We start from the raw sequence: 21,923 nt of genomic DNA on the forward strand, positions 1-21,923 counted from the left end.
TTGGAATTGGTGCAGAGCAACTGAAATCTTCAGTGTCTCAGACAAGCAAGACAGAGCCCATCCCATTATTTTCTTTCCAAAGAGAGGCTCAGTGTGTGTTGAAAAAAGCATTTGCAATCACAGATGATAAGGCAGGTAATACCAAGACAGTGTAATACTGGCTCAGGTGAAACCTCATGTCTCTGATGGATTTTTTTGTGAATTGTCTGTGTCTCAGAAAAGCCTGATGAAGTCTTGCCAGGGATTGTTGTGCAATTGCTCTAAGGCTGATGTAGGAACATGCAAGAGTGATTAAAAAGAAGCTGAGCTCAGCATTCCAAGTTAGACTCAAGCATTCCTTGTGTTTGCATGGAAGCACAACACCTTATCAGCCATTACTTATTACCTGTAATGTGGCCAGGAAGGTAAACCTACCTACCACAAATACACCTATACAAGGTCTTGATTTTAAATGGCACATCTCTCAGTAGCTTTTCATTTTGGCAGTATTTTCAGGTTTTCAGCAAAATTTCTGATACTTGCAGAAACCATTGAAATTATGATAGAGAATAAGATATTTGATTGCTTTTAAAAAGAAAAGTAGAAATTGTAGGGGTGTAAATCCAGCTTAGCATGACTGAAGTACCTATCCATGAAAGCATTTTGGTTTTTAAAAAAGTCATGTCTGTTCATGTTTTGGTGATCACAGTAAAATCCATCTCAACCCTGTATCAGGAGTACCTATCTTCTGTTTGATTCTGCAGTTTTTACTTGAGCTCAGCAATATTTTCCTGGATGAGTAAAGTCCCTGGTGTGCTTAGCAGCTCCATGGAACCACTCATGTAAGACCTGATCAACATGAAAAAGGGTTGAAGAACTTACTGCCTAAAAGAAATCTATGTGGGTATATTTTAATTGCTACATTACCATGACAGTCTACAATATTTATACTTCTAAAGACTTCTTTGAAACAAGAAAGATAAGCCACTTGTATGCAATAGAAAAGAGTCAATACATCAGATGCCTGTCAGATAAACATTGCAGAGCTACCCTAATGAAGGTATTGCAATTGCATGAATATCTGAGATAGTTTTAATGTTGAGAGCTTAATGCCTTTTGGTGCTTTTAGCCTTTCTGATTTCCCTAAGTGATCATAAAGCTATGAAGTTTTTCAAGGAAGTTGCTAAAAATCCTGTTAGAAGCTTTTTATTACACTGGCAAATTCATGTTGAATTGGTATTCATTTTCACTATTACAGAATAATCAAATTTGTGCTGTTACTGTTGAAAAAGGAAATAATGAGGATGTAATGTAACACTGCTAATGTGATGAAGCATTCTTACTCTGCTGGGTAAAGGATGCTCTGGTTGCCTGTTCCAGCTTTCTTCAAGCAGTGAGTGAGGGAGGAAGTGAAGGGCATTCCATTTGTGGCAGGGGGTTACACACAGTCTGATTTGAACATGTAATGGTGTTTTGGTGGCTCAAAGGGTGATGGCTTTGCCCACTTGTGCTTCCTGCCAAGCTGTGGTTTGGTTCTGGGCTGTGAGTTGACAGCTGCCATCATGTTCTGCCATCACACATTGGGTGCTGTGATCTCTGCTTTAGTTGTGAGCAGCAGCTCATGGTTCTCTCTCCAGAAGTGGCTCATATATTCTTTTATGTTCATCTGAGGTTTTTTCCAAAAGGGAGTAAAGCTTTTAGAGTGTATTGTTAAAAACTACAAGCAGCCCCCTAAAGGTTCAAATCTGACAGGGATGTTAGGAGGCAGGTCAAGTGACTGCCTAATGAAGATGAATGGAGAAAATTGCTGGTACAAGAATCACGTGGTGGGCGCTTAGCCCAGGTTGCTGAAAGTGTGATGGAATCTCACAGCTTCATTTATCAGTGTCATATTTGGGCTAAAAGTGAGCAGTATTGTTCTCATTTCTTCCAGATGGATAGGTCAACTTTAATATTTATTGCTCTTGTAGAACATTTGTTTGATGTATTTCCATTAGCTAGGCAATAATAGAAAAGCAGTGGAGAGAAACATAAAACAGCTCCCTTCCTCTTCAGCTGAAATATGGCATACCCTAATGTGTAAATATTTCTGAGACTGCCACACATTTTAAATTTTTTTTTTATTTATTTGATGACATGATCATATATATTGAGGAATTAAAAAAATAATAGAAAAAACACATTGAGGAAATGCAAAATATTTGACTTTTGCTTGTGATTGTTAATCTTTTCAATTTCTTTGAGCTTTAGAGCCTTTCAGGAGAAGCTTTTACTTAAGAATGTCACCGAGGGGGAGAGAGAAGGCACAATAACACCACATTTGAAGGACAAGTCTGAAAGTATTCTAGCAAAATCAACTTAAAATATTTGTTTTCTAAAATGGAATATAAAGATGTTTACTTCTGTCATTTTTTTTCTTAATTTCTGTTGTCACTAATTATATTCTCTATGATGGGAAAAGACTGCCTAGTCTGGGTTGGTGTAGAATTTAAAATAAATAAAGGATTTAACCATTACAAAATGGTGGCTTGTAGCTGATTGTGGTACCCTGTGGTTACTGTTTATGAACTGATTTTTTTTCATTTATAGGAATCGGGTTCAAGGTGTTTGACATATATTATTTTATACTGTGGAAGGAAAGTTAGCTGTTTGTGAAGCAGGTGTTGTGTTAAGTGCAGTGCAAACATCCTAGCCATATGTTTCTATAATTTAAATTAATTTGGTACAGTCATACTGTTAATCTTTAGTGACTTGTTGATTGGCATTTTGCAGACATATTTCTGGAAGGCACCCAATACCATTTTCTGTAGCCTTTCTGGCAGTAGCAGAGAGTAACATTTCCACAAATTGGAATCTTGTACAGCTCTGGGAAAGGAGCCAAGATTTAAATTAGACAATAACCTCTGCTCTGTATATAGCTTCTATTCTTCAGCTGTAGGGAAAGTGATTTGTTTAATACAGTCAGCTCTGTAGCATATAATAGACTGATATATGAGTCACTCCTTGGCAATGTGTGTTTCTTAAATTTATATAGATTGAACAACTAGTTGGTAATGTACTTAGTTACAGTTGTGCAAACAATAACTATTAGCAGAGCTGAAGAGACCTAGAAAAATTGTGTTTGCTTGGTGTTTGCTGAGGATTGTGCAGAACTCTTGAATTTTAGAACAATTCTTCTGTTCGGAGGCAGAGGATACAATTTCATAATCAAGAATGTTTTTTAAGCTTTGGAAAATCAATAATAAAGCTAATAATAAAGCTTTTATATCAGATTTTATTATTTTTTATGTTTTGTATATGGAAATGTTCCTTAAATATGAAACTTAGTATCAGTCTGTTACAGCTACATAATTACATTGCAGCTCTTTTTGTTTTGTCCTTGTATATTTTTTCTCTCTTCATGTAAAAATCTGTTGCTGTCAAATGATACCTGTGAATGCAAAGAATTCTTTTCTTTCCAAACAGCAAGAATCTTTTCTTAAAAGGAGAGCTCTTTACACCATTCGGTTCATGTTTATTTAAAAGCTTAAATCTTGAGAGCAAATCTCACTTTTTGTCCAACAGAAAATTGATTTTGCTAACAAAAGTGGTGCGGGCCTGAAAGAGAATATTCAGAAATATGCAAATAAGTACAGATAGAAATCTGTGTGAGCAGCTGAACAAAGCAATCAAATTTTCCTCATTGAAAGTTTGTTTAGCTCCGCTGTGAACGTTTTTGAACAAAATTATAAACTACTGTTAGTGAAATACTTCTTTTTATAGGAAAAATGGGCATTCTTTTTAAGCAGAACTATTTTTAATGCTCTACAATTTTTCTGCCAGGTCTTATATTTACAAAATAAAGCACATTGTAAATATTGAACAATGCACAGATACATTTCCTAACAGTTTATAGTATGCTGCGTATTCTGGGTGGGTTCCAAGCGGTAGTTAGTATAAATGATATGCCAATCAAAATTATTTTTGCAACTATAACCTGTTATAATGCAGTCTCTTATCTGAAACCTCAACTTGGTATAAGCCAGATCTCTTTTCTTAAGCTTTAACTGTTGCATTAATAATTTCCCTGAACTAATCCTGCATCTGTCCTGTAAGCTTCTTGCTAGTGCACGACAGCAAAGTATAATTTATTTAGAGGTTATATAAATCTTCATAATCACTGCTTCCATTAGGTCATGTGCATTTCTTTCTCCTTAGTCAGGGTTCAGTTGTTCACAGAATTTTTGCTGTACTTCAGTAAGTCAGACTTGTACATGTCCAGCATGTCCCTTCTGGGCCATCTCTTAATGATTCAGCTGCTGTGTAAATGCTGACTTTTTAAAAAAAAGTCCCCTGATGGCAGTGAGATGAAGACTAAAAATGTTGCCATTTCTATTGGTGAATCAATGTGAATCACAGTGTGCCATGTTTGCCACTGTTGTCAGTTCAACACATGCCTTCATCTACTCTTCCTGCCCCAGGTGGAAAAGAATCTTTAATTACATTTACCTCCCCAAATTCTTTTTTTTTGTGTTTCATTTTTTTTGCAGTGGGACCTGAAATAGTTGTATCAGCATAAGCAAAGTTGTACTGAGTTATAGAGCAAACAACTAAATAAGCAAGTGGGTGGAGGTTTGAAGGATGATGCACGCTGAGATATTCCCTGAGACTTGAGGTCACTTAGCATCCTTTCTGCTGGTGGCAGTGCTGACATCAGGAGTTTGAGTCACTGGAATATTTTTTAGTTTGCTTCCCACTGCTGCTGATACAACTATTTTATGTTACATGGCACATCACCTTTTTTGGGAAGCAGGAAATGCAGTGAATATTCTTCATTGTTGATGATGGCCTTTCTAAATAATGATTATGTTTAGATGAGGCTGTTCAGATGACTCTGGTGTGGGGAGTGTGTGAAATTGTCACTGTAAGGTTTTTTAATAAAAAAAATCTATTAATGAGGTTGAAGGGCTGTGATATTCTCAAGCTGAACACAATTTCATATCTTTGAAGCAAACAGGGATTACTGAACCAGTAGCATGGGTTGTGTTCTGAGAGGAGGAAGAGACTTGAAACAGGCCTGAATTTCCCTAAACTTGTATTTATGAAGGAAAACATAGGAATAGATAACACTATAGAAAGAGAATTTAAAATTGATAATAGTGAAGGGTTTATACTCCTTAGCCCCTTTTCACACATACATGATGTAACAATATGCAAAAACTTTTTCCTTGTCTCAGAAGATGATATATGTTGACATGAAGATTGATAACCCTTTTATTTTTTTATAGTAGTTATTTTAGCTACAGTTGATTTTCCATTTAGTGGAATATGGCACAAAACCAGCACCACCATCTGAATCAAATGGTGCAGCTTGATTTATGCTGGCAAATAACTCTTCAGCATTTTTCTCACTGGTAAATACCACAGCAGCAGGTTTCTGTTTTTCCTAGGTAACTCTTACACAAATTACTGTTTGAATTTTGATTTGGTGAGAGGTGTGAGGGTTTGGGGGTTTGGTGTGTAAACAGCAGCAGAGTGGTTTCTTACAATGAGTTCTGTGTCTGTAAGGTTGGATGAAGGTGAGGTTACAGCACTGAGGAGTTTCCTGTCCCTTGGAATCTGTCCTTGGTGGTTTCTGTGGCACTAGGGAAGGTCCCCAGAATTTCCCATGGGTGTATGTGAGCTCAGACATGGAGAACTGGAAAAAGGGAAAACTGTAAGATTGTGTGGGGTACAAAGGAAAGAGACCTCTTTGCTCTAGAATTCTTTACTGGTGGCCTGCAATGATGAGATGGATTTAAATTTTATATTTTCTCTTACAACCTGTAAATTTTTTCAAAATATGAAAGAATGGCATTTATATGAAAGCATGTGTAAAAATGTGTTCTTTGAATTGTTTCTAGATGCTCTCAAAATCATGCTTTACAAGGTATTCCAATTATAAATGTTTTTCATTAAATTTTGAAAATTTGTCCTTTCTATGTTAATCTTTTTTCAAAACTTATTTTAATCTCACTTTAAACTCTTACGTGTTTCAGTTTAACTTTTCCTTATCTATCTGACAAGCTAATTTTTATTGTTCTGATCTGGTAATCATTATCTTACTGTACTTTTCTAAGGGTCTTTATTCCACCTTTCTCTGCCTCCTAGTACACACCACTTGAACAGCATTTTATATCACTTGTATATCTTTTTATTCCTCTTCAGACCATACTATGTATATTGTATCTGACAACTCCCTTCTTCCATTAAAACACACTTATTGTTCTTCACCAGTTTTGAGAATACAGTTCAGCAACTTTGCTTTGATTAGCAAAGGAAATCTCTTTCACTGGAAAACTGCTATAATTCCAGGGCAGATCAGGCAAGCAATTACAGGCAAAACTATTAGTGTGAGGATGGCTTGGTTTTGGGATTTTCTAAGTCTAAAATCACCAGACAATAAAATGTTATGAGAGACTGTTCTATATGCATAACCTTAAGTTTTTAACTGACACATTAGTTATTTTCCCTACCCTTTGTTATTATTTTCCTCTTTTGGTAGTAAAAAGCTGCCAGAACATCACATGCTTTTGCCCTGTTCCTGCCTTCTCCATTACATTAACACTAATACTGTGCACCATTTCCCAGTTCAGGTAGAAAAAGTGAGTGAGAAACTTTATGGTAGAGCAAAATCACCCTAATTTGGCAGGTGATGAAGCAACCAACAGAATGGATTTCCTGGTATGTTCTCACTGTGAACAAGCAGAGCAAATTGGATGTTCTGTGCTCCCTTGCATGGTTTCACATCATTTCACTGGCTCACTAGAACTGGACATGGGATTTGAAGTTCTGAACCCTCGCACAGCTTTGGCACCACAGAAGCAGAACATGTCTGTGTTGTAAAACTTGGCTAAAGTTACTGTGTGATCCAAAATATAATGTAGTAATGAAGCAGGTGTAGCTCTGGGTATTTGGGAACAAAACCCTGAATATACAGGATTTTGTGAGAGTGCCCTGACTCCAGGACTCACTTCTAGTGCCCAGAGGTTTTGGATCTCTGGGGAATTTTCCATTCTGAAAGTTGGATGGAATGTGGTTATGGGGCAAGGTATTACTTGGTTCTTTCAGAGTGGTTTCTATATGAAAAATACTGTCTCAGAGACACCCAAAGAAATGTTTTTAGTAGAGCTCAGGTCACATCATCTGCTGACAAAGAAAAAGAGTGCTGCATGTATATAAGCTTGTGACTTTTCTGACTTGATCTCCAGTTATCAACCTGGCTTGGAATTGACAGGGAATATGGAATATGTTGCACAGTTTCTAACATTTAGACAAAGAAAGTTCATGAAAAGATTACAGCTTTTATACATCTACTGATTATGATTACAATTCATGCATCTGCTTGAAATTCATGCTAAAGCTACATCTAATCATTTTAAATTTGACTAAGTTCTTGCACATCTTTGATAGGAATAGCATGAGACTGAATTATCTCAGTCCACTAAAGTAGGAGAATGTATTCAGAGTGTGAGTTGTGAGCTGTGGAACAGCTTGGCAGCAGAAATGCCACTAGAATCTGGTGTCTCATACTTCAAGAAAAGAAATGCAAGAATTTGCATGTATCAAAGCCCATGCTTGCGTACATCAAGACATGAAGGGTAGTACTTGACTGTTCAAGTGAGCTTTTATTATAATTTTTAGTTTTATATTTAAAAACTTTGGGTTTTTTATGCCATTTGAAAATTATGAGAAGGAATTACTGGTGTGTTTTTTAATATGCACTTAATTCTAACACTAATTACTCATGAGTATTTTGACACACCAATGCTGAAGATCACCTGAGGACTTGAGAGGCCTGGTTTTGCAGTGGTGCCAGGCATTTACAGCCCTGCATGTGTGAGATGCTTTATAGAGAACCTCCATATTTTAATGTCAGGATTTACCTAATAGGAATATTTGACTGAAACTTTGCTTGTTTCATTTGTCATAGATGGAATTTGCTGTGTACCCTTTGTGTGTCCTCAACTCTCAGCTAAACCTCAGGGGCTGCAATCAATATCAGAAGTAATTTCTGTGCCCATTTTCAAGAAGAAATACAGTGACCCAATTAAATGAAGAAAATGCTTCACTGTAGTAATGCATGAAAATGCAATTAAAGTAGGTTACTCACCTACAGAATAAAGTTTCTGCTGCCCAAAATGTTGCCTTTAGGTTGGAATGAAACAGTGGGAAGCTAAAGATAGATAAATTAAGCCTGATTGGTCTCTGTGGCATAAATTAGGAATACAAACCACTATAAGGGATTATTCTACTCTTAAATTTAATTCTCCTATATTGTTATTTTAGAGCATTGCATCCAATTCTATCTTGGATGTTTAAATAAAGTCAGGTGCTGCTGAAGACTCTCCAGAGGCCTCCCCACTGTGGGACTTGTAATCATGCCCCAACTAAAAATAATGGAGAAATCCTCCAGGTTTCAGATTGATGTGAAATAAAGGAGGAGATGATGTTCTATGTGCCTGTTTACAAAATACATCTGTGATCTATGTTATAGTGACACACCTAAGTTTTCCAAACTGAAAAATGTCACCACCTGAGGAGCATTTGAGGGTGACTGGTGCCAGGTCTGGCACTGGGTTTGGGGTGCTTCTGGGTGGCTTTCCTCAGTTTCTTCCTGGGGTATGTGTTTAATAAGAACAGTTACATCCCACAGGCTGACTTTGCAATAGACTTGCTTTGTACAGCCTTGCACATGGTGAAGTAGAGTTAAAAGAGATTTTAAAAAAATACTATTTATCTATTTGGTTGTGATTAGTTCTTCTAAAGTGGAAATTAAAAATGCAGGAACTCATGGTATCAACATGGCTGAGAGTTGAGATATTTAAGATTTTATGCATGTACTGATTTTAGACTCAAAGTATCTTGACTGATCCTCCATTATGATAGTTATAAAATGTCTACATCTGTTTCACCCTTTCTCTATCAATTTTACATTTAAAACTTGATATAATTTGCTAGTGTAGTAGAGCTGATTCACAGTCTAGAATGGAATTTACAATTTTCACTGAAGTGAGTGAAATTTGATATAAGATTGTAAGAAAAGCTACTTACAGCCCCTATTGCAGTATAATCACATCACTTTAAACTCGTGTGCGAGAATGTTACAGTAATCTTGAATATAGTGATGCAAAAGTATTTCTTGGGATCCTAAGTATAAAATTCTGTCATTATGCTAAGAAATGCTTAGGTTCAATGCTTAGACAGTTTATATAAAATAAATAGGGAGGGGGTTAGACAAGACGTGATTAAGAGCTTGATTGTATGAATTTAATGCCTTGAAGGGGGAAGTGATACAGAAATGTTTGTATGGTAAAACCAGTTCTGAGTTTATGCATTTGCCTCTTGAAAAAATCCAACTGAACAAGACTCCCTATAAGAGTATCCCTTGCAGCAGCTGAACTGCTGGGGGTACAGGTGTGCTCAGAGGTGTAGGAGGGGAGCTGAGCAAGGGCCTTGATGCTGTCCTTGGTGCCCTAGGGCTGCTGCCTGTCAGGACCTCACTGGCTCAGGTCCTGGCAGTGCTGGAGTGCTCCTGGCCATCAGCTGGGCCTGGGGCAGTGGCTCCAGCCATGGCACCAGCACCCCTGGCCATCAGCTGGGCCTGGGGCAGTGGCTCCAGCCATGGCACCAGCACCCCTGGCCATGAGCTGGGCCTGGGGCAGTGGCTCCAGCCATGGCACCAGCACCCCTGGCCGTGAGCTGGGCATGGGGCAGTGGTTCCAGCCATGGCACCAGCACTCCTGGCCATCAGCTGGGCCTGGGGCAGTGGCTCCAGCCATGGCACCAGCACCCCTGGCCATCAGCTGGGCAGGACTGGGGAACCTGATAGGAGGGGCACCCCCAGCATCAGCTCCACAGACTTGGTTTGGGTCCTTTTTTCAAATTTTTCTGTGGGTGTATTGGAGGCCATTCTGAGAAGCTGTGGATCTCCTGTTTGGTAGATGTCATGGAGAAAAGAGACATTTCCATCTTCTCATGGGACCATGGAAAAGGCTTGATTGGCTTCAGCCTTGCGTCACTCTTTCGAGCAGCTGTGTAAAAGGAGCATGTTGTAACTGCCATATGTCCTTGGATGTCATCAGAAATGAAAGCTTATGCAGAATTTCAGCTGCTTAGAGTAATGTAAAATACATACATCAAATGGGTGACGTGAAAACTGCATGTGTGAGGAGTCCTTTGCTCATGTGGAACCAAAATTACCACTAAGTTGTAGAAAAATACATACAAACAGGAGCAATATAAGTTCTTTTTGCATTTTAGCAATCTTTTCCTTGCATGACATTTATGCCTAATCTGGTTTATTGCAGCAACAACTTGGTGCTCATGAGAGTGGTTGGGAAAGTAATTTCGTAGTTCATCACTGCAAACATGTCTAGGTTAGAAAACAAAGCAAGAAAACACATTCTTTAAATATTCATATATTTTTAAACAAAGACTTAAACTACAGTGGCCTCTCCTTGGCTTTATAACTGAATATCTTAACATCTGGCACCTTTCTGTGTTTCAAGCTTCAGGCAATAACAGGGTGTGGTGAATAGGGAATGTACTTCAGAACTATGGGAAGTAACATCTGTAGATCTTGTTAGATCTTTTTAATATGAAACTCAGTGGGTTGGTCTAAGTTTAATATTTGTATTAGCCTTGTACAGAGGAGAAGTAATCGTAGCATATGTAGGAAGACACAGAGAGACATCAAGAATCTATGTTTGAGTGTTCATTTCATTACCTTTGAACGCACAGCTCCACAGACTGTAGTAAATTGAAACTCTTTGAACAACAAAATTGTTGGTGTGTTTGTCTTGGAGAACACTTTCAGATCCAGACTAATTTTATAACACCTTAATCTTATATAAATATTAGGACCAGGACTGTTCTTTGAATCACATTTTAATATGTATGCATTTAAATATGGAATTAGTAGCATTAAAAGTCTGGCATGTATTGAATTGCCTTGACTGTCAGTCAGTAGAATAATACTGTGCATATTCATACAAAGTTACTTCTTGCATATAAAAACATTTATAGAATGTGTCCTTCTTAAGAGATCTGAAAATGTCTAACATGAGACCATTAAATATTCCTTTCACTACTGTTCCTAAGACTCGTTCAGTATCACACTTCGCAAAATATCATTCAGTTACAGCTTTTGGCTGTGGAACTCACTGAAGGAGTTCATAATAAAGCATTTGGCTGGAATCACAGAGATTAAGTCAGTGCTTTTTATTGTTATTGTTGAAGTTTTTATTTGCTGGCTGGAAGCTTTTAAAGTAACTTCAAATGTTTCCATTCTAATTGCTTTCCAAAATTTTTAAATCTGCACTATCTGCAAACAGTGTGTCTGATGGATATTGAGGCTACATGAATAAAATATAAATGTCTATTTTTCTTTCAGATGTTACTCAAGTATTTTATCCCACTGAGAATTTTTTTGGCTCTAAGCAGAGTTAGAGAATGTGTATGTGTACATATATATACAGGCACAGCCTCACTTATATAAGGACATATATAACAATTAGTGTGGCAGATGTTTGAGACTCAAAAATTGGAATCTGAATGGTTCCCTGAATTAAAAGCCTTAAGATTTTAAATATCAAAAAGACCTTCACATGTATGATTCTACACAAATTTATGAACAGATTCAATAATTAATGAACCACTAATGAGATTATTAATTTGCCTAAAATTCAGGATTGGGAATGTGATGTGATGGATACTTTAAAGTTTTGTGCTCCTGTCTGCTGGCTCGCTGATATCAATGATATGGTTGTAAACAAATGCAGTTTTCTGCCATGAAATCCCCTACAGGAACTCCTTTGCTTTTCTAGAGGGCCTGCATCCCCTCCAGGTCAGTGGAGGATTCTGATATAGTGTGATGAGAATCCTGATGGAGAAGAAGTGGAGAGAAAAACTGCTGTGTAGCAGGTTCTGGTGGCCAAAGTCACCAAGGCTGGCGCTTCCTGGGGGGCTTTTCACAAGTCCATGATGTGTCCTAGCAGATTTAATTTAACCTCTTCCAGAATGAACTACTGAAAATGAGAAAACACTGTAATCTGTCTTAGAAAGTGGATTGCTACTGTACTGTTCTATAAAAATCAGTAATCTTAAATTTGTTCTAAAATTATGAACAGAAAATCCCAAATATAAACTTGACATATATAGTACGTTACCTAGTGGTCCAGTATTTCATGAAAGTGGTCCAAAATGTTATCTTCTGCTGACAGAGGCATTGTCTCTGTGCACACACAGAGCAGTTTGCTCTTAGATGGAGCTGGGATTCTTCATGTGCTGACTGGCCTGTGGTCAGAGGCTGACCCAAATATCTTCTGCCTGTATCTGGCCCAACTCTCCATCTCCTTTATGCTCAGTGTCAATCCATAACCTCCTAGAGCTGCCTGTTGTCTATGGTGGTAATACTTCTGGTGCTGGACATCACATACCTTCCAAAACATTGACAGAGGAGTGAGTCCCAAAATTCCTGTGGGTACTGATATAGTGTCAAAATCAAGGCTACCATTTTGCATTCATCCCAAGATAAAATTTCTTCTACATTTGCAGGGTTTAAAGCAATGCTTCATTCACTTACAACAATAATATTGCTGGTGTGGCAGCTGTCAAACAACAATTTGCCTCATTGTTTCTAGCAGCAAAATCAAAATAGGATACTTATATTTTATAAAATAGTATGGATACCATCTACTGCTTCTGAAATATTGAAACTTCCATGAACGACTTACTCTTCCAGAAAAGAGCTCCCTGCTCCTCCTATGAATGCACAATAATTTAGGAGTAAAGCTTCTACAGAGATTAACTGGATATCCATCTAGAACAGAAAGGATTGGAGAATTTTATGTTCATTGAGGAAATAAATTGTGTTTTCTGATGAGAACCCCTCCCCCCCCCAGTACTTAATTTAATACATCTGATGAGGACACTACTGCTTGTAGATGGTGATAGTCCCCTGTCCCAGCCCTCCTCCCACTCCTTCTACTTCTGAATAATTTTAGTGTATATTGTTTTGTTTGGAATAATCAGGCTGAAGTAGCATTAGTCCAGCTTCTCATCTTTTAATTACAGACAGTTTATTGTCTATGCTGTCCCACTTTCTGCATGGTTCCCCACCAGCCAGCTAGACTTAGCAATCTCCATTAATTTAATTTGGCATTTCATTCAATCAGACAGGCTGTGAACATGATGAATTTTTTTTTTTTTAAATAACACAATGCTCATTCTTAATTGATGTCCTTATCAGACATTGTATTTGCCAGAGCTGTAATTATTGGTCAGGCAGCAAAATCAAATCTGCCCAAATGCAGTGAAGATGTTCTCCAGTGAAATTATTAAGATACAGTACTTAGACCTGCAAAGTAATTTAGTTTTGGTCTGTAATTACATCTTTTGGGATTGCTATCTTTCATTTTACTCATAAGGGTAGTGTAACCTCAGAGGAATTAATTTGCCAAATATGAAGATAAAACTGAGATTCTTGCCATAATGTAAATTTGTGCTAGTTGATATTTCTCTATATGAAAACCACAAGAATGCTCACACCATAAAAGAATTATTTTATTAATGGCTATATTGTAAAAAATATGGGTTCTAATTTTACTGCAGAAATACTGAAAATGTGATCATTTGAGGGTGCCATTTTCCATAAGCAGTAAATTGGCAGCAGGAATAACTGAATTTGGACCTGTAACTGCCTAAAATACATACACAAATAGACATGTAGTGCTGTGACAGAACTGCCTTAGAGCTTGTTCTACAGACAGTGAGAATATGACTAGAAATACTATCCTGACAAACTTGAAATGTGTATTTTGACTGAACATTAACTAATAATTATGAAAAGACTGCTAGTGTCATGAAAGCTAAGTCTGAATTCTGTTTTGCAGTCAGTGTTGGGATACGGTTTTCTTTATTAAAAAAAAAAAAATTCTCAGATATATGATATGCAGTCTTTGAGTATAGATTGCAGTAATTTCTTTTATGCAAAATTTAAATTGGTGGATTAATTATGAGTAGAGGATAAAATGTGTTTAATTCCTGTTCTGGATATATTTTAAGTTTTTCATTTGGGACATTTATTCACATTTCATGGTTTTGTTACTTTCCTGTGCTGGAACAATAAGCTTTCCAATGGTGGTTCTCCTTGAGGATGCATTATTCAACAGCAGTATTGTAAAAATAATTATTATTTATATATTTATATATATTAAACAAATTCTCCTGGCAAATTAAAATTTCTTTTTGAGTATAAAAGCATTGGTATTTTAAACATTTGATTTTGTTCAATTGAGATGCTGAGATAAAAGTCTCCTGTGCTCCTTTATGTCTGGCTTTAAGTAGTTTATGTATTTCTGTATGTGACCTCTTGAGGAAATATAAGCTGGATGTGGGTTCTAATGCTTTTCAGATTAGAGTTGTACCACAAGACAGCTGATTTAAAGACAGGTTGTAAAAAGTGCTAATGACTGAACATTGTAAATAAAATTATTTCTCCATTAAAATCAGTATCAAAATTCTGATTAACTTTTATAGGTTCAAAATGTTATTTTGTGTGTTCGTAATAGTAACACCTTCAAATCTTATTTGCATTAGTTTTGAAGGTTTTTTTTAAACTATTATAGTTTTGTGGTGTGAAGTTCTCTTTTGCCTGTTTTATCTCTTCTGACAATGAGAAAGTCACAGTTGCCCAAGAGCCCAGAGAGTGGCCACAATTCAACATTTGAGATTTTCTGAAGATATGTTTACTAGAAATTCAGACTCAGTGGTCATTTAATCACTGATTTTATCCCAAGCTGCCAAGGGTTTTCTGTGGTTTTCATCATATCAGAATTCTGCCTTAAAACAACTGCTCATTAGTCTCAGCTTTCATAACCAACCAATTTTTAAGCTCTGGTGAGTACAAAGGGTAGTTTGAAAACCCAAGTAGCACTGTGCTGTGTCAGTTCCAAGTGGCTTATCCCCTGAATTACAAACAGCCTAACATTTGGCCCCAGAGGTTTGGTCTAGGAAAACATCACATTGTAGAAGTGAGGCAGTGATACAGATTTGATCCACAATGCTGGGCAGGAGCTGATTTGGTCTTCTTTAGGGCATCTCTTGAGGAAGAAGGGGGTGTGAATTTTCCCTTTGCATTACAAATATTACAATATTACACCCTTGCTAGAGAAGCTGAGTAAGACCAGGTGTTTGGCTTCAGGTCTGGCAGTCAAAAAGAAGAGCTTCAACCAGCTATTTTGGAATTAATGAATTTTCTGGCCATGCTTTATGTAAGGTGTTAGTGAACCAAGCATCCAGTCTCATTCCAGTCTTCATATCTGCCCAGAGGAATTTCAGCAGGGCCCTTCCAACATACAAGAGTAGGGGACTGAACACAGTTTTAATGCAGTGATTTGCATGAAGAATGGAAGCTGTGATTCACAGCAAGTTCAGAAGAGGCTTTGTTTGTGTGCAGTTCATTTCCTGAAATGGGCAGATGCGTGTGGTTTCCATGGGTTGGTGGTGGCAGTCAGCTGGGTACTCCCACTTAATGTGTTCATCAAAACTGAAGAGAGAGTTTGAACTGAAACCAAAGGGAAAAACTGTAATGCAATGGTGTGTATTGCCAAAGGAAGCTGGAGACATTCTTTCCTAGTTACAGAGCAAGAATGCTCTGAGTGCTTTAGATGAAAAAGTTTATGCAAAATTTGCTAATTGCTCTGGCAAAGTTCTTAGCAAAGCATCCCAGCACCATCCCAAAACAGAGGTAGCTGGGCTAGGTGCTGCATCTTGCTCTTCTGACCCAGGGAAACTCCTCTGGGACCCCACCTGGGCAGGCCAAACTGCTGAGTCTCCACTTTAATTTGAATCCCTTCTGTCAACTGCACCAATGCTCTGAGCTGTTTATGAGGGGTCAGAGCAAGGGATTCTGAAGAAAATAAATGGAGAAAAATATTGTCTGCAACAAGAGTCTTTTCACAAAAAAATTATTTTACTAAAATGGGTAAGAACCCGTTGTTCTATTTAGAATGATTTATAACTGTTCCCAGCTGATCACAAAGTGTTTCTAAATTAAAAGCCATTAATTATAGCCTTATATAGATACAAAGATATGCAAGAAGTGCTTTGTAATTCCAGCTCTGCACTTCAGGTGAGAGCTTTTTAAATTACTTGGACCATTGGAGCCACCTGCTTGACTAAATGCTGAGGGCCCTGTGTTTCAGTACTCATCAGTGCATTGCAGTGTTAACATTGTTACTGATTTTTCTCATTTCTCCAGGGCAAATACTAATTAATGGATACAATTCACAGCTGATTAGCTGTAGTTTCTTCAGTAATTACATTCGCAGACTAACTGTTCAGAAGAGGATTTCTAACCCAGTTCTTATTTCACTCTAAGCTTAATTTGTTTTTTGAATTGTTTAGGTCCTTAAGATAATAACCATTTTATTTTCTTTTGTTGTTATAGGTACCATTAGATAATATGGAAGTTTAATCTTAGAAATACTCACTGATAATTGTTATGTGCCTTCAATGGATTTCTAGTTCAGAGACAAAAAATAAATGTAAAGAATATTAGTTGTGATCCATACTAACAAAAGCTGAAATATTCCTGTTTCTGACATCAGCGTCTGAGTCATACACAATGGGGTCTTAAATATTATAGCCTAAGAACAGAATGACTTGAAGGATATGTATCTGCAACTTTTAGCTTTGGCATCCTTTGTTATATTATTTGCTTCCAGAGTGTTAATAAAATGGAAAATTAAATTGTCACTCTCCCCTTTGTTTTACTTTAGTAGAACAGAAAATAAGAAAACCACCCTGGCAATCAGAAGGCAGTAGCTGTGCTGTGCGCAATACATGTACATCAGAACAATGTAGAATTTTACTCTTCAAGGAAAAAATCAGCCACATTTGTGTTTTGAGGCACTGGAGCCTTTAGGATGCTAAGGTCATTAAAATAGGGTGGGGGTTGTTCCCACTTATTTATCCAGTTAACACTAGGATTTTTGCTTGTCTAGTGTACCTTTGCCCTTAGGTATCCTTTGAAAACATGATTTCATTTTTTTTGCCCTTTTTTTTTTTTTTTTTTTTTTTTGTTACTGTAGAAAGAACAGCTCTATTTGAGCCATTTGAGTATTTCATGTAAATCATTCTTAGTTTGCCACTGACAGGAAAAATTCCATCCTGTCGATCGCACTGTTGAGCTGAAGTAGTGTCTTTGTGCAACAAATCCACACACACATCCTTATGTGCCAAAACAGTCATTTGAATGTGCAATTTTACTTGAATTTTTTAATCTCCAAACATGGGTGACATCTGGGCTTTTAAAAAATGGATGACATTACTTGAGTATCTGCATAGCTGGGGATAACAGAGTTTTAATAGCTATGAGGCAGCCTACATATTGTGCTAAGGCCTCTGTTGCTTAACATGTGTTATAGGTTGAAAGATTCAGAATGATAAGTACACAAATGGAATTTGTTACTTCAGAATGAGGGATCTCATATTGCATTCCTTCCCTTCCCTATGAGTGTCTCTTAATTTTGTTGATGTCCTGTTTAGTCAATCTGACAGTCCATCAGGTACACAAGGCTTTCTTTTTTTTTTTTTTTTAAATCTCCTTTTAACTTTGTCTTATTGCCAGAAGTGGATGTTTGAATTTCCAGGGAAAGAGCCTTTCTTGGAAAGATCCCTGGTCCCTTCAGTGAGAAACTGCAGAGTGTGAAACATTTCACTGCTAAAAACAGTCAGGCACCAAGTACAGTTAGCAAATTGAGCTGAAGTAAAGTGGTTCTCCTTTCAGGACAGGCTCAGCTGCTTTGAACTCACCCCAGAGCTTCTTGTTTGGGAAGAACAACCTGTGCAAGTGCATGGTCACCCATACCCACGCCCTGGTTTCACAGCTTGTGCTGCTGTGGGGAGTGTTTGCTCTTGGGGGCTGAGGAGAGGTGTGCAGGTCCACCAAGATCCAGCAAAATAACATAAAACAAATCCTTCTGGAAAAAAATATTTTATAGAACCATAAAATGGGAGTTAAGGGAGGAATGCCCAGTGTGGCATTAGCAGCAGCATGTGGTAGGGCCAGCATGGGGGCTTTTCCCCTGCTCATCACTGTGCCTGCACTGTGCTCTGTGCCTGGGAGCAGCAGTGGGCACATGTGAAAGCCTGTTTGACTCCAGAGCTGCCTGACATGCCTGGTGTCTGTTCCTGGGAGCAGACTCTGGGTGCCTCCCTCCCCTGGGACTGGATATCAGCCTGCCTGCCTTTGGAAGTGCTGTTCAAGGGCATAAGGCACAGAATTATGCTGATAATCTCTTTCTTGCCTGTGTTTAGTCTGTAGAAGTAAAAGTACCTGTCTTCCTCAACAAATGCTCATACTTGATAATTTGGAGGAAATGCCTGGCACTGGAGGAAATCCCTTTTGATGGCACATGGCAGGAGAGCTGCACCTCAGTGGGAGGGAGGGGGCACTGGGCACATTTTGGGGTCTCCGTGTCAGTTCATCTGATTTGCAAAATTTTCTGATGTCAGTGTTCACTGGGAGATGGGAGCTCCACTGGAGGGAAAGACAAAAAAAGGGAAATTGTTTTTCAACTTTGCAGAAAGAATGGGACTTCAGGAGCAGCATTGCAGATTCTCATTCTTCCCCTCACTGGCTTTCAGCTCTTGGAAGCCAGGTCTACTTGGAGCAGGAATACAGCAGCTGCTTCTGGCTGCAGCAATCCTCCGGGTCAGGAGCACTGGCAGAAATACTACAGTGTCAGAAAGGATGTAGTAGAGTGGAAATGTCCTTCCTGGGAGTCTCTTCCTAACAAATTCTTAATTTCCAAATTCATCTTTCGGTCTCTGGGGTGGCTTTGCTGCATGGGCAAAAAAATTTGGAGAGATACACATTAGTATCTGACTTGTAAAGACTGGGGGTACAGAGTATGTAATAATAATAATAATAATAATAATGATAATGTTGAATTCAATTGAGTTCTGACTTCAAAAAACATCTGCAAATACTTTTAATAAGTTTGTTGTTTTGGTTTTGTTGTTTTTTTTTTCTTCCCCCAACCTTTTCTGTGCCAGTGATGGGGTAAAGGAAAGTTTATCATGGCATACATTAAATCCAAATATTTATTTTTCTTTCAGTTTGGAAACAATAACAACTACATGAACATGGCAGAGGCAAATAATGCATTTCTTGCTGCAAATGAGGTAGATGTTTTTGCTTTTTATCTATGCTCATATTCTGCTGTTTGTGGTGATAATTTAACAGACTTTGAATGGATGAAGAGTGAAGTGCCGAATTTCTGTGTGTTTTATGGAGCACAAAATAAAGACTTTAATGAGAAAGAAAATAACCTGACAGCTCTCCATTACTAGTCAATTTAGCTGTCCATAAGGCTGTTACTTACATAGCATGTCAATAGAAACAAATCTGCTTTATGTATGGAAAAAAATTATGAACAGAAGGAAACAAATAAAAAGCACAGTAGGTGTACACTTTGAAAGCAAGCTTAGTAATAGTCATTACTAGCTAATGTTCTAATTTTTGTTATAGATACAAATGGTTTAATTTGGGTTCTTAATACTCATACGAGATAGAAAAGCAAAGCCAGCTCTGTTGCCTGATGTGTATGTGCTACATCAAGGAATCTTTTGAATCCAGGGTCCAGAACAAACCCAGAGGCTGGGCTGGTGGAGGCTGGCTGGGTCATGCAGATGATGTATTTGATCACTGCCTTTGAGAATGGAAACAGGAGAAACTGTGGGAACTCCAGGCTCCATGTATCTGCTAGGTGGGGCCATTAATATACCATATATATAACTATATTATAACCAGTTAAAAGACTACCAACACACTAGTCCTAACCCCAAATCCAGACAGAAACTGCCTTTGCTCATCCCTGAAACCCAAGCTCTTACTCCATGCACTATCTAGTTTGTGCACAGCAATATGGAGAACAAGAACTGTTTATAGGGTGATCACAAATGATCTTCCCAGCATGAGGCAAGGGTAGAAAACCAGGCCTGATTTTTGTATTGTAAGTGGGGACACAGTCACAGGTATTCCTGTGCACTTCTAAAACAGACCTCAGAGAAAATAAGCAGAAAGGTGTAACAATAAATATGAAGGTTAGAATTAAGGGTAGGATTTTATGAATCATTTATACAATGGTCACCATCTCTTTTTACCCAGCAAGACTGCTTAGATAAGGGAATATTGTTTGGCACTAGCTCCAGTGTTATTTGTGATAATGAACACAAACCCCATCTGTAATGACAACATGATGTTTCTTTCTGTAGAATTTCTTTCCTACATTTGAATCAAACATTGATGAAAGCTCTGCTGCCAGCAGCTGTTCAGAGACAATTTAATTCCAGCTGTGATAATTCACCGTGTCAGACATTGGCTGTTATATGTTGATACAACAGTTCTCCAGATTTGCATTTTTATCAAAAGGAACAAATGTTTTGAACATTTCAGTACAGATGGCATTTAACCATGCACACAGGTTTTTTGTATTTTTTTTAATATATGTGTGAGATATAAATATTTGAAAAGTTAATAACTTTAAAAAATGTGATTGGTAAGATAAATCTCACAAATGTTATACCATCTTTTGGTCCTAACACCACCTTTCTGCAGTCCCAAATTGCATGCTATTCAGGCTTTTTTTACAGACTGAATAGCCCAGTGATTTGGATTTAAGGCTACTTCACTAAGGGGCTTGCTTTCTTCTTAGATTACATCTATTTTATTCACAATCTTATGTCTGTTTTATGTTTGTTTTTGGGGGTTTTTTATTTTGTTTTGTTTTGTTTTGTTTTTATTTAAGATATACACATATTAGGATAAATTATACACTCAGAATCAAATTCAGATTTAAAAAATGTTAAGATATTCATCATTTTACTCTCCAATTTGTATTAAGCTGTAAGTATTAAGATGACTGCTACTTTTCTAACAAAAAAATGTATTCTTATTAAACTGTGCTATATATTTCTGCAGCTGTCCTGGAATTATTCTCTTAGATGGGGAAAAAAGATCCAGTTCTTATAATTACTAATATCTCATAAATATGTCAAGTAAAGAGGGGTTCAAATGTACTATAATAATACTGATTTCACTGAACCCTTTTGCTTGAACAAGGAATAAAAATATGATTAAGTGTTACTGTTCATATTAAAGCGTGAACCTTACTTTGCAATTACTGCATTACAATGTATTTAATTATAGTGGTTTTGCATTAACATGAATGTAGCTTTCTCAGTATTATTTTGGGCCTGAGCACTGCTGAGCTAGAATGCCATTTTATTTCTGTAAATAATGCCTTAAGAGTGTAATCCTAGAGCACATTCAGGCTTAGAAGCCACACATTTGCTTTATGTTTTCTGTCTCTATGTCATGATTACTACGACTCATTTTAAAGCACCTTAAATATTTATTGAAATAATATTTCAAGTGTTAATTACAGTGGTAATGAAAACAGCCAAATGCCACATATCAAGAATGAGTGTTTATCCGTATTGTTAATGTGATATGTTAGATTTCATTAAGCAGTAATGGGGTAGCAAATGAGTCACAAATTACAGTTGCATCTGTTACTAGACCACATTAGTGCCAAAATAACTGCAAATGCAGCCATAGGGTTATGTTCATTAGCCAGCCACTTCTCCTGGCCAATCCATCCTTTGTGCTTGTGAACCATGGGGTCCATGAGAAGAAAAATTCACACCTTTTGTAATACAGCAGTGGGGAAGTCAAGCATCTGCCTAATCCAGGCCCAGCCTTCACATCCAGAATTAAGTTAGAGCCTTGCAGTTGGAGCGAGATGGGCACAGTCTCAGCAGACTCTGATGGTGCTGCAGACTGCAGCAATCTGGGACCCCATCATTTCTGGTGTGAGACCAATAATGACAGCTGACAGGTTCTATATGCAAGC

The 21,923-nt window shown here is 37.5% G+C and overlaps 1 protein-coding gene across 4 annotated transcripts in view; it reads left to right on the forward strand.

The window, feature by feature from the left end:
* Nucleotides 1–21,923, forward strand: part of TOX3 (TOX high mobility group box family member 3) — a 74,119-nt gene that overhangs the window by 29,310 nt on the left and 22,886 nt on the right. For all 4 annotated transcript variants that reach the window (XM_079316523.1, XM_079316521.1, XM_079316524.1 and 1 more), the window contains exon 2: nt 19,126–19,191. In XM_079316523.1, the coding sequence (XP_079172649.1) occupies nt 19,126–19,191 (66 nt within the window). The remainder of the gene's footprint in view (nt 1–19,125; nt 19,192–21,923) is intronic.

Source organism: Erithacus rubecula (assembly GCF_903797595.1).
Source record: "Erithacus rubecula genome assembly, chromosome: 12".
Taxonomy (NCBI): domain Eukaryota; kingdom Metazoa; phylum Chordata; class Aves; order Passeriformes; family Muscicapidae; genus Erithacus; species Erithacus rubecula.